This window comes from Penicillium griseofulvum (assembly GCF_001561935.1).
Source record: "Penicillium griseofulvum strain PG3 chromosome Unknown contig_80, whole genome shotgun sequence".
Lineage (NCBI taxonomy): Eukaryota > Fungi > Ascomycota > Eurotiomycetes > Eurotiales > Aspergillaceae > Penicillium > Penicillium griseofulvum.
Genome location: NW_024467471.1, coordinates 2,491,637 through 2,504,307, shown reverse-complemented (window position 1 = coordinate 2,504,307; position 12,671 = coordinate 2,491,637). Strand labels below are relative to the sequence as shown.

Here is a 12,671-nt window from a genome sequence, read left to right as displayed (position 1 = left end):
ATTGTGAAGTTAGACCGACGGTCGAAGTAATTCTAGTTGACTAGTATCTTTCTAGCAACATCACACTTATGCCAAAAGTCCTCCGGTTGAATGGTGATCGCTTCAAAAGCGATATTCGGAGTGGATAAAGTAAACGGATTTCGGCGAATATCGAGCTTAAATGGCAATCTCCATGGAAGTTGAACTCCGAAGGTAAAACGGATGAGGGGTCGACTGTTTCAAGAAATGAAAGATCATCAACGTCTAGATGTAAATTTTGGAGGTTCTAGACAAGAAGATGAAACAGAGAAATAAAGATCCAAGATTCCCTGCAGGCTGTATATCGAGACCGGGTCCGGGAGCGCGCGAAACACACAAGTTTCGGAGATAGGGAACCACCAAAAGAGGCTTTAGAAAAAGATATAAGTCAACACCAAGGATTTCATGAAGTTGAAGCAGATGAAAGGGGATGAAGTGAGCGGTCAAGGGAATGGCAGTAATTGCGGGCCAATCACGCGTACCGCGCAAAAAAATGGGGAATGAAAGAAAAATGGCCTTTAGTTTGCCTTTAGTTTTTGCTCCTATGCTTATTCTGGTCTTGAATGCCCGTGTGATCTACACGGTGCAGCTACTATTTAGGACTAGTTGGGTTATGGAAAGATATGTGTTTTGAATCTAGGCCGGAATGTGAATGACGAGCTTACCGGATATACATCTCCCCCCCGAATATCGGGTTCTTTTAAAGGAGGTGGAGAGCATATACGGAGTCGACCTGGCCTAGAGGGGCCCGCTTAGATGGAGAGGCTATATATCCGCTAAATGCACAGACTTTTTCGACTTGTCTATTATTCCTAGACGAACATGGCCATCAAAGTTCAATTTTGAAACGGGGTGTTCTTTACTGATTTAGGGGGCTAATCCTACGCGAGATATAATATGTAGATCACTATTTACTTGCCCTACGAGATTCCTCGTGAGACTTTGTGCAACTTCAATTGATCAAGTTTTTTTATAGTTTTTTTCCTTCTGTCTGATTCCTTTTGAGTTTAAATTTGGAATATTCAAGTGATCGCATATACGAATGTACCTTGTACTCCGTTGTTTGACCCTAGAACCAGCCTAGAATCATATGCAGTCGACTGATCATCGCGTGTGAGACGTACATATTTCTTCCGATTTCTCGTGGACGCCACGTTATTTAGCCCCAAACGCATTGTCTCGGGAACACTCATAGAACGACCCTGGAATGTCTGTAGAATATTCGACTGATACCTCACATGCAGGGCTTTGGATCAGAACTTGGCTAGGCGGGTCTTTTTCGTTTTTCGCTCCACTAATTATGCTGAACACGTACTCTTCGTTTGTCTAACACATTGACTCAATCTGAGTCTTATTGGTTCCACCAAATTTGACATGTGCATGTGGGCGCAGTCAGATAGTTAGTCCAGGGTTCTATATCCCTGTCAAATTGAGAGACAAGAAGCCTTAACTAGGGGGGCGCCCTAAGGCGCCCGCTAAGCTTATAAAAATGGTGGAGATTCAATGATCCTTGCCTCGGTTAGTAAAATATTAAGGGTTTCGGCTATTTTGACTCTCAAGGAACCATGCTTTTTATACTATTTGTATTATATTATATTAATATATGCACGAGTGGGAGATTAATACGATATATCATATCATTGCATGATAATTACAGTCTAGTCTCTATGTACGGAGTACTCCGTACGTGGCCTATTCATCTCAGTTTCAAGTCTCAGCACAGACAGATTTGAAGGATATATGCATTCTATTGATGTGATGTGTTACCTAGACTTGATATGAGAGTCAATCGATGGCTTGTTCATACAAAATTCCATGCAAAATGCAGCATTGAGAAGTATGAGTTTACCGAATGTATGTTTCTACATATGTTGTGTGGAACAATCATAACTCGCCAAATAAACAATTGTTTAACACAGACATGGACTCATATTTCTCGAAATGGAGTTGAAGTCTTCATATCCAGCCCTAGATGAGCTTCAGCTAAACGAGTGACCGGCCAAAAATTGGCGGTACTTGCCATTTCGTGTTTAGATGAACTATTTTTAATCCCTTTCGCTTTTCCTGTTATCCTAATTTGACTATTTCACGTCTTCAATGTAGATATGTATTTCCCAGGTGTAGACCTATGAGAATAGAAGTGTAGTGATGGGTAGGTCACGGGGTAGCTCCTTCCCATGTCTGGCTTCCTCAACGTGGATGCCATTGCTCTTTAGACCTCACTATTTCTTCATCTGTACTACCTCCTCCATCACCTTCAATCAATATTCATTATGAACAGCTCTGAAAAGCCCCGGCCGCTGCTCCAGCGCCCAGAAAGTTCTGGCATTGATGTTATAGATTTTTCCTTCAGCAAGCCCGCCTCCCACAAGCCCTTGTACTCGCGGAATCCGGCCAAGCAAGCACATGTACCCCATCCTGCAATTAATAGTGCCCGACCTTCAAGGGAAACAATAGGGGAGGATGCAGGTCGCAGCCATCAACTAGCCAGGCCAGACACGTATGTAGATAACTTAGGCTGGTCTCACATGACACCACTGTTCACGATGAACTAACATGTTTTCTTGGGGTCAGCCCTCTCGGCCTCCGCAGCGTTGGGAAAGAAGGGATTCCCAAGGTACCAATCTCCGCGGGACAACCTGTGTTTTCTCAGTCACAAAGACGACCATCGACGGCAGATGTCCCCAACAAAGACAGCGGCAGTCGGTCTACACCTGGGGATCTAGGTAACTCGAGTTTTCAACCAAGGCAGGAGGTCATCATTTACAAGCCAGATAAATCCACCGGGGCTGATACCCCCAGAGAGACTATTGGCACTGCAGGAAGGGCTGTCGAGCCGAGTCAAGGGCGTGTTGTCGATAACAACAGGACAGGTGAAGTTGAATTTGCCTTGCCCGAGCCACCCCAGGTACAACCGCCTCACAGAGAGAGACAAGAGATTCCAGAGAACCCATGCTCTCGCGTGCCTCTTAAGCCTGTAAACAAGCAGCTTCGGGCGTCTACACGACGTCGTGCGCCCGAGAAGGAAGCATCCTCCAAGAAGGAACAGGTTCCGCTCGTGGATGGCAAGAACATCCAGCTCAGCGAGGATGACCTATTTGAACTTCTCATCACGAAAATGAAACAGCGAGAGGAAAGCGAGCAAGCGGCTGCAGCTATTCAACGGCAACTCACGAATGAGAACATGAGCTTGAAGGAAGATAATCTTAATTTGCAGGACCGCCTCAAGAAATGCCAAGGACAACTCGCCAAGTCATCATCCGAGTCAAGATCTCAGCGCGCGCAAATAGACCAGTGGAAGGCGAGACTTAGCACATTCAAAGGTGTCCTCAACGAACTTGGCCGTGAATATGGTGCAGTCCGGGAGCAAGCCAAAGAATTGAAAGAAGCAACTATGTCTCTTGATAGAGAGAAGCGTGAGATCCAATGTAGTTTGGACGAGATCAAGTTGAAGATTTCGAACAGTGAAGAAACCATTCGGGACCAACGCGAGAGAATTTCAGTTTCCGAGGGAACAGTTGCCAGTTTGAGGGAAGCCTTGGACCATTCAGAGAAAAGAGGGGATTTGATCAAGCAGCAGCTGTCCAACGAGAACAAGCGAATCGCGACTCTAGAAGCGTATATCCAAAATGAGTCTCAGAGCCAGTCGCGACACTTGGCTCTTGTTAGAGACGGCCAGCGCAGGATGGCTGAAAAGTTTGACTCGGCCTGCGAGCTGTTCACCACATCCTGTGCCAAATCCCAGGATAATATCCTGTCGAAACTGAATCCTGCGATTGAACATTGTCTCACTTCGGTTCAGGGGTTAAAAGAGCAGTGCTCTGCCGAGACTATGAATGTCCAAGACTTCGCCAGTTGCGTTCAGGAGGCAGCCTCTCGGTAGGTTATTTGGGAGCATAACAAAGAACAACACCTGTTATAGACTGACTATACCTCTAGTTTCAACTCCTTGGCTGGGCAGGTTGAAAGCAACGTTGATCGAAGCACAGAAATAAGCAAAAGTTTGTTTCAAGCCCTCCAAGAAGCCCTTCAAGCACTTGAAGCCAACCTCGGTCCGTATTCGTCGATTTTCAAACAGCTTGCTAATAGCGAGAGTTGCTACGGAAATTTGCAACAACAGCTTCAGGTCATTGAGCCAATGCTCGGTAGTCTCGATGCTTCTATCAAGGGCGTGGGGATAACAGAAGCAGACCTTGTGCGCGGGTTAGAAACGTTCGGTCAAAAGCTTTCTGAAGCTCAAATTCCCGCAGGAAACCCTGTTCTGGAGATGGAAGTTTCCAAGAAATTCGCTGAGAATACGCAGTTGCAGCTTCAGCAGCAAGAAATATCGCTTGAGCTTGAGTCTCTCAGGAAGCAACTTGCGAGCAAATCATCTGAGAATCAACATCTCCAGCATGCTTTGACTGACGCTGTTACTAATGAACAAGCATCCAAGAGTCAAAATTCCCGGCTGGAAATTGAGAAGGCCGCCTTGCGGGGCGAGCTTGAATTGCTCGAGCAAAGAATGCGAGAAGAGTTGGGCGCCGCAAGCACCAAATTGCAAGGTCAGATTAAAGCTAGATTCGAAGAACAAGTCCAAGGTCTCGAGACAGAAAAGGCGAGACTAGAGAGAGACTTCAGCAACCTCCAGGCACAGCTTGCAAATGTCCAAAGATCATTGGTAAGCCTGACCGTGTCTAATGAGATAGCGGTTCACTAATAGTGTGGAGACCGAAACCGAAAAGATAGCCGAGAACGAGCGACTGGAAAAGGCCACCATGGTAAGGTGCGAAGCATCGTCTTGATTTGCTTTACTGATGAGCGCAGCACCAGGAATTACAGAAACGAATTGAGGAGCTGAATGTTTCTTGCTCAAAATACATCACGGAGGCCGAGGCCATTAAGTCTCAGTCGCAATTGTTGAAAAGCTCCGAAGCCGCTCTCCACGCCGAAAAGGAGAGGCTTCTTGAACAGCTCGAGCAAGCGAAAAGAAAGACAATTGAGCTTGAAGCGAACCTGAGGCAGAATACTGAGTCTGTAACTCTGAAAGAGAAAGCGGTAGAGGAAGCAGAAAAGAGGGCCGAGGTACTTGGGCTGGAGACGGTCGAGAAGACTAAAGAGCTTGCAGCAATGAAAGAAAACCTCGCCATGCTTAAATCACGGTCATCGGCCTTGGAGAAGGTCGGGGAGGAAGCTGATGCCGAAATCATTTCCCTCCTCCGCCGGGCCCAAGAGGCTGAAAGTTGGCAAGCGACTATAAGGGAGGGGGTTGCGAAGGTGATCGTGGTACATCCCGACGAGCCTTTCGACCAAACATGGCAGAAACTGGAAGATATCATTCGATCCTCTCTTGCTCGGCCGCCCATAACTGATGATACGTCTTGCATCAAGCCTCACGGCACGGAGAATATGGGGGCGACGGAAGGCAGCAATCTTCCACTGGAGCCAAGAGAGAACAGACACGATAATCTCTTGAAGGCTAATGAATCTAACAGTGAGGCTCGCACGCCTACTAAGAATATGCAGACAGATGAACCTCTTGCACCAAATACTTTTGGTCCCCCGAAGGCTTTCGAACATGGTGATTGCGCTGAGTCTCTGCCAAAATTCCCTACTGGTCACGGTCATATCGTTCCCTTCTCAGCACTCCATGACAGACTTTCACGGGAAAACAGCCTGTCACTTTTCAATGACCCAGCTGAGCTCGAAATGCTCTTTATGTCAACTCCGGATCTCCAGGGTGCCGCGATGCCAGATGACACCTCCAAGAAAGCTCAACAAGATCAAAAAGTACCAGCTGAGCCTCTGAAAATGAGTCGAGATCCCAATGAAACTGATCCGGTTCTCGGGATGCAGCCTCCCTGCGCCGGTGACAGCACGATCGAAAGACCCCAGTCGGCTCATGAAAATATCGACAGTTCATTTGTTAACAGAACTACCAGTGATGAACAGCCCAACACCAAGCGTAAAGTAGTCAGTTTCGAGGGGACGAGATTTTTCACCAAAACAGAGGTTGGCAAAGCTAGACGAATGTCAGACGCAACCGACAACAGCTCTGGAAGAGAGTCCGAAAGCAAGGAAGTAAAAAGAACGCAGAAACGAACCTATAGCCGTCTTCGCCAGTCTGTGGCACAGGAGGAAACATCGATTGAAACAACTACAGAGGTACAGCCTACCAACAAAGGTTTGGTGGAAAACGGTCAACAGGGCTCAGCGGGCAAGACTGAGCACTCTTCACACGCGAACCCAAGGCCGGCGAAGAGATCTCGAAATGCAGCTGATGGCCCGGAACGACGCCTGAGTCCGAAGAGTTTGGCTTCAGGTAGCAGCAGGGGAAACACAGCCGGCCAAGCCAGCATTACGCGGTGCCGCGGTAAACGCCGCACTCGAGGTAAGATGCCTGATGCTTTTCCAAGGCGTGCGGCTAATGCCTAGAAGGAGACCGCTATAATGAGCGCTTCAGCCAAGACACGGGTTGAGCAGCTCAACATTATTATACTCAATCTTGTTGAGCAAATTCCCCGTATTAACTTCAAAATCAAAAGGTGTGTGGGAAAGTTCATGGATATTCAATATTGATTTAGGAAAATGTGTTGTCATGAAGGCGAAAAGAGGCCCCGAGCATGGCTCATGCTTCGGAAGGCGATAAGTGGAGTGTGGGATATTTATTTTAGTTTTAGAGGTACCCAAAGCTGTATTGCTCTTAACGCCAAACACAATGCTCCAACAAAAGGAGGTTTCACCGCAGAAGATCCGAGAAACCGGGGAAACCGGGGAAATCACAATTTCCCGGTTGCATCCAGTAAAATAATGTACATACAGGGGGTTCATCCCCTGACACCCTTATCGCATTCCCCTAGATCCGCACAAATGTACGAGATATTCGACCGCGTATCAGGATATCGATCGAGACGAGGCGAAGTTGGAAGAAAAGATATCGAGATCGAAGTCGACATCACGGCGAGGCGGATATCTCCCAAGGCGCACAACGATCAAATTGAAAAAGACGTTCCAAATCGAGGAGCTTATTTGTTCTTTCCTCCCTTGGTCGCCTCAAGGAAGAGCACCTGCTTCTTAACGACAGGATCGTACTTCATCATGCTCAGAGGTCGGTGGACACGCGGCCGGATCATCGTGCGGTAGTAACCCGTCATGGCCATAGAGATCAGCCGGACGGCAATGGTACGGGACTTCGCTGTGTAGGGAAAACGATGTTAGCAATCGCAAAAGAATCCGGGGGGTTCGCGGTTTCGTTGTCGACCCGTTTCGCCTTCCAATTGCGGAAGTGTGGGTGTATCGTAGGATTGGATATTCGGACTTCGTAGTTTTACATACCTTTTTTGGCCATCTTGGGCGGCGTCAAGGGTGTGCTTGGTCGAGTTGTCGATTCGGAACAATTTCGAGGTCGGAGATGAGCATTTGCTGTGGTCACGTGGAGATTGCTTAGTCACTTTTAGGGGCCCACCCGTGGATCTCCCAGGGGACGTGGGCGGACATCCCTGGAGACTACCCGCCCACCGGCCTGTGATCCCGGGCGGTTGTTAGGGCGTCTCGTATATATACCACTGCGGCTACAATTGGACATTGTGATTGTTGCTGTAGTCTTTTAGCCGAGTGGTAAAATGCATTTCATGTAATCATTTAGGTGTACCTAGGTACCTACTACCTAGGTACCTAAGCCTGAGTTAGTGCGAGAATCACAGGCCGGGTTCTGTAACACCCCTCTAGCCGGGGATCAATGTGGATTTCTCGTTGGACTATTTAGATGTTCTCGGCTTTTGAATATTATTTTGAACTTGCTAGGCTGCTCGGCATAAGTACGTGCATGGATTAATCGTCCCATGTCCCTAGGTACTTGTTTAGTGTGGCCCCACTGGATAGCAGTTGTGAAAATGGCAGGTTTCTTTTATATGGAGTTTCCATATAAAAGGTACATGAACAAATTTCATTACCTATGTGGTGTTTGTGTACCTTTTGTATAGGATTGCTATACAAAAACTACATAATCCTTCCAATCTGCTATCCAGTGGGGTACAGGATTTATTATAATAATTGAAGCCTTACGAAGGATCAACCTTCTTCGCAATCCGTATATCCTCTAGCCTATGGATAGTACAGGACCTCCCACGCGCTATCTTGCGAGTTATTTCTTTTGGGGCATTTCCTCTTTTCGGTCATCAATTAATGTTGAGCATCCTCGTGGACCTCGCCAATTCAGTATAAGCTTTAATAAGAGCGTAGGTAAATATTATGATATTGATTATTGGTTGCCTTGACTTTCCTTATGCGAACTGAATAGAATTTGCTGATCTTTTACATCCTAGCAATTCCTTAATACGGAGCAAGTCGGAAGCTTGATAATTTATTTTAACTGCAGCTAAGAAAGTTGTAGTTAGCTTCTACATCGTATACATCGCGGTACCGATGTGACGCTACGCAGGGCCTGAAACTCCGTCCCCCGCAGTAATCCTAGTTCAGGCACAATCTCCTGAGGTCCCCCCCTATAGTTCCCAATTCGGCCTTATTAGTGCCCTGCAACTATAATTGTGGCTGAATAACGTAGTATTTCAACCCTTATGGGTTAGTATGTCTCACACTTTGCAGACTGAAGGATCGACTGCATAACCGAAGGTGAGGTGATATGAACAATGCAGGAGAAAACGGCCATTCGGTGGCAATTTGCCGTCTAGTTTGCCGGAGTAGTATTTAGTAGCTACTAAATGCCTAGGGAATGAGAAGTATTCATAAAGCACCACTTGCCCCGGCGTCAAGAAACAAGAATCATCTTTCTCTCACATCACAAAGCTTCAATCAAAATGACCTACACCCGCTCAATCCCCTTCGCCCTTTTCACCTTGTTCGGCACAGGCTTGTCGCAAGTCGTGAAGGGCCCTGAGTTCGATAAGCCTAATGGCGGCCCCCCAGGAAGCTACTTCGCTGCTGGATCGTCTATCCCTGTCGCTGCTTTGAAGAGCGCTGCTGCTAAGGCTAGCACTCCTGCAAAGGCTGCAACCTACCCCATCAATGGCGATGGCGGTGCTAAGAAGGTGACCATCCATAGCGATTGGTCCAACTTCAGCGAGGTATCTTTTTCCATCAGTTTTTAAGAACAAGAACTAGTAACTAATCCATAATAGGGTGCGGCATTTGTTTGGACCGCGGATATGGACGTCGACTGCGATGGCCTTGACTACAAGTGTGTTGTATGTTGAATTGTCACCGTTTGACTGGGAGGTTATTAACGTAATCTGCAGGGAAACCCTGATGGCCAGCCACAGACCAACTTCGGTGCTCTGGCTGCCTATGAAGTGCCATTTATTGTGATCCCAGACACCTTCGGAAACACCTATGAGAAGGTCCTTGAGGGAAACAACATCGGTGCTGTTATTTGGTATGATTTTCCCCTTTGTCGATTCTCAAACTCCATTTCTAACTAGAAACTAGTGATGGAAAGATGTTCTACGGTATCTACGGAGATACCGATGGCGATGACCCCGAGGTTATCGGTGAGGCCTCGTGGCTGATGGCCCGGACCTGCTTCCCCGATGATGACTTGAATGGAAACAGTGGCCATGAGCAGGCTGATGTGACCTGTAAGTCTGCAACATCCTTTTATTTTGATAGTGGCTAATTCAAGAAGACATCCTCTTCACTGGTTCCGACTCGGTGCTGCCCAGCAGTGCTCTCAACAAGAACTACATCACTAACTTCACCACTCTGCGCTCTATGGGTGATAAGCTCATGACTGCCCTTGCGAAGAACCTGAAGCTCGGAGGCGGTGGTGGCACCCCTACTACCACATTGAAGCCCACAACTACCTCTGGCCCCGGACCTACTGGAGAGCCTTGCGAATGGGAAGGACACTGCGCCGGTAAGAATCCTTTTGATATTTCTTTTGGTAGTTACTAAGTGATTTTCTAGGTGATGCTTGCTCCGATGAGAATGACTGCTCGGGTCAACTTGTCTGCAAGAGTGGAAAGTGTGCCGCTGAATGATTGAAACGTGCTATGTTGGACTTGATCTAAGGGGCAGGTTTTTGGAGTTGCACCTATAAATAGCTATAAACACAATCTTCTAGTCATGTACGGAGTACTGAGAATAAGATTTGAATGTGGAGTGAAAGGATTGGCCCCATTTTGATACACAGGATCAGCATTGGCACTAGCACCTGTAAACGCCCTATAAGCAGCTTTAATAGGAAAGTGGATCTGGATCTTCCTAGGCTGCCGCATAAAATTCCTACAACATATCCTTTTCCTTGAATGACTCGCCAATTAAGCAATTATAATGACTTCTTACTTGAGAGATTGATACTTAGCGACTACAACCTCCAATGGCCCCAATTTAGTAAATATCTGCTCTGGTGCTTACACTTGTCATAATTACAAGCAATCCACTATATAATACACAACATGGCCTGCTGTCGAAGATTTTTAATAGGTGGACCTGTAGACTTATCAATAAAATCAAGCTTTGATCTTGAAAGAAATGGTATAATGCGGGAGAGGGTTTGGGGCCTGGAATGTCAGGAAGTACGGAGTACGGATATGGCCAATATTAAGGGATATGATGCACAATAGATTAGTCTGATTTAAAATAAATATCCGAATGCAAACGGAGATAGATATAAGATTTCTCCTGTGAGACCTATCTGAAATAGGAACCTATGTCAAAGGTAAGCGCCCTTAGCAACGTGCCCCAACCGGAGATATTTCTTAACACCTTTGAGTCCTTTTCCTTTCACTCTTTGCAAAAGGGCCAGAATACATGGGGCCAATGGTTTTATATAGCTGGCCCCGTACCCATCTTCGTGTTTGACGCTAATACCGTTGAAATCGGGCTGTTTGTATGTGGAAATTGAGTTCGGTACTTCATAGATCTCATTATGTCTCTAATGACGGGTAGAAGACCTACCGCACTCCCCAATTGGAACATACTTACGCTAAACGCTTGCATCTGGGACTAGGTCAAGTCAGATTATCTTGATCCCAAGGAGAATATCAGCAAATGAACGGATTACATCTACCGCGAGGCGTTTCTTGGCAGTTTCATCTTTCCCATCTTCCGGACTGATCCCATTTGACATTTACTATAAGCTATCACTTTTAATGGCCCGATCTGCAATATAATCGGAGTTTGATTTTGCTTGGCGTCGTTTAACGTCCCCCGCTAGTGGTTCGATCATCTTAGATTACTCCAACCCTATACCTTCAATTCTACTACAACATATATGTGGAAATATGAAACACCTTGATGCAGGGTATACACCAAACACTTCTGACTGGCATAATAGGACTATAAGTACTCCATACTGGGCATCTACTCACGATACCCATCATTCTATTTTCAACCGTCATTCCTTTTTCCTGACACTTGCTGGTTTCAAGTAGTCTATTCATTCTTTTAACAAATACATTCATTTCTTACATTCCTTTCAACTTTTACCAAAATGCCTAACTCCCCTCAGATGTCATGCTGGCAGGTCCTAGCAACCAAGAAAAAGCTCCTGATATCCTGCGTTTTGGGCCTCTTCTTCCTTGCCATCGGGACGGACCTCCGAGCAGAGCTCAGAGCTGGACAAAACCAGAAGATATCCAAGCGCAACACCACCAGCAATACCAACATCTGGCAGCCGACAGCTGGAGTAAAATGGCAAATCCAACTCATCAACGCCGTCTCAGACACCACCGTCAACGCCGACATCTGGGACATCGACCTCTTCGACAACACCGCCGACACAATAACCACTCTCAAGTCCAAAGGCCACAAAGTCATCTGCTATTTCTCAGCCGGTACATACGAAGACTGGCGTCCAGACATCAGCAAATTCGACACAGCAGATCTCGGTAACAACCTCGACGAATGGCCCGGTGAACGCTGGCTGAATATCAAATCGGACAAGGTCCGAGCTATCATGACCTCGCGACTCGATATGGCAAAGGCTAAGGGCTGCGATGGGGTTGACCCGGATAATATTGATGCGTATGGGAATTCGAACGGTCTTGGTTTGACTGAGGGTGATTCGATTGATTTTTTGAAATTTCTGGCGAGGGAGTCGCATTCCAGGGGTATGGCAATTGGTTTGAAGAATGGGGGTGATATTATTGGATCTGTCATTGAGATTATGCAGTGGTCGGTTAATGAGCAGTGTGCGGAGTTTAAGGAGTGTGGGGTTTATGCTGCTTTTACGGAGGTTGATAAGCCGGTTTTTCATATTGAGTATTCGAAGGAGATTATTGAGGTTGAGGGGTCTGGTGGTAGTGGCACGGATATCGAGGATATCGACACTGGCTCTGTTGCAACCAGTGTAGATGTCGATGTTACCAAGATTGATAGTTCCGCCGACACGGGCATTGACACCAATGTTGATAATGAAGACAAGGACGACGAAGCTGATGAGGAGGATGATAAAGAAGACGAATACGACGCTACCGCCGCTGTCACAAGAAGAAAACCCCACCGATACGGGCATGGTCACCAGAAACTCCGTGCCAGAGCTGTTCTCTCCTCCACCCTGAAGACATCAGCATGCAATGCCGCCAACGCTGACAAGTTCTCGACTGTCATCAAGAACATGAACCTTGATGCCTGGGTTGAATATTGCTAGATGACTCAATATATTGTGATATTGACTCCTACAGCAAGCAATCATTTTGCACGCCACTTGGCGGGGG

The 12,671-nt window shown here is 46.7% G+C and overlaps 3 protein-coding genes across 3 annotated transcripts; all 3 read left to right on the top strand.

Annotated features, from left to right (window-relative positions):
- Positions 1-2,291: 2,291 nt before the first annotated feature.
- Positions 2,292-6,432, top strand: PGRI_019350 (uncharacterized protein; the record flags this gene model as incomplete). Its single annotated transcript, XM_040789648.1, has 5 exons — positions 2,292-2,518; positions 2,593-3,897; positions 3,958-4,678; positions 4,728-4,778; positions 4,825-6,432. 5 exons carry the CDS (start codon positions 2,292-2,294, stop codon positions 6,430-6,432), a joined length of 3,912 nt encoding a protein of 1,303 aa, XP_040646601.1.
- A 2,381-nt stretch (positions 6,433-8,813) lies between these two features.
- On the top strand, positions 8,814-9,992 carry PGRI_019340 (glycoside hydrolase family 75 protein; the record flags this gene model as incomplete). Its single annotated transcript, XM_040789647.1, has 6 exons — positions 8,814-9,080; positions 9,135-9,200; positions 9,252-9,388; positions 9,442-9,590; positions 9,638-9,868; positions 9,919-9,992. 6 exons carry the CDS (start codon positions 8,814-8,816, stop codon positions 9,990-9,992), a joined length of 924 nt encoding a protein of 307 aa, XP_040646600.1.
- A 1,454-nt stretch (positions 9,993-11,446) lies between these two features.
- On the top strand, positions 11,447-12,604 carry PGRI_019330 (endo alpha-1,4 polygalactosaminidase; the record flags this gene model as incomplete). Its single annotated transcript, XM_040789646.1, has 1 exon — positions 11,447-12,604. The coding sequence occupies one exon, from the start codon at positions 11,447-11,449 to the stop codon at positions 12,602-12,604; it is 1,158 nt and encodes a 385-aa protein (XP_040646599.1).
- Positions 12,605-12,671: the final 67 nt, after the last annotated feature.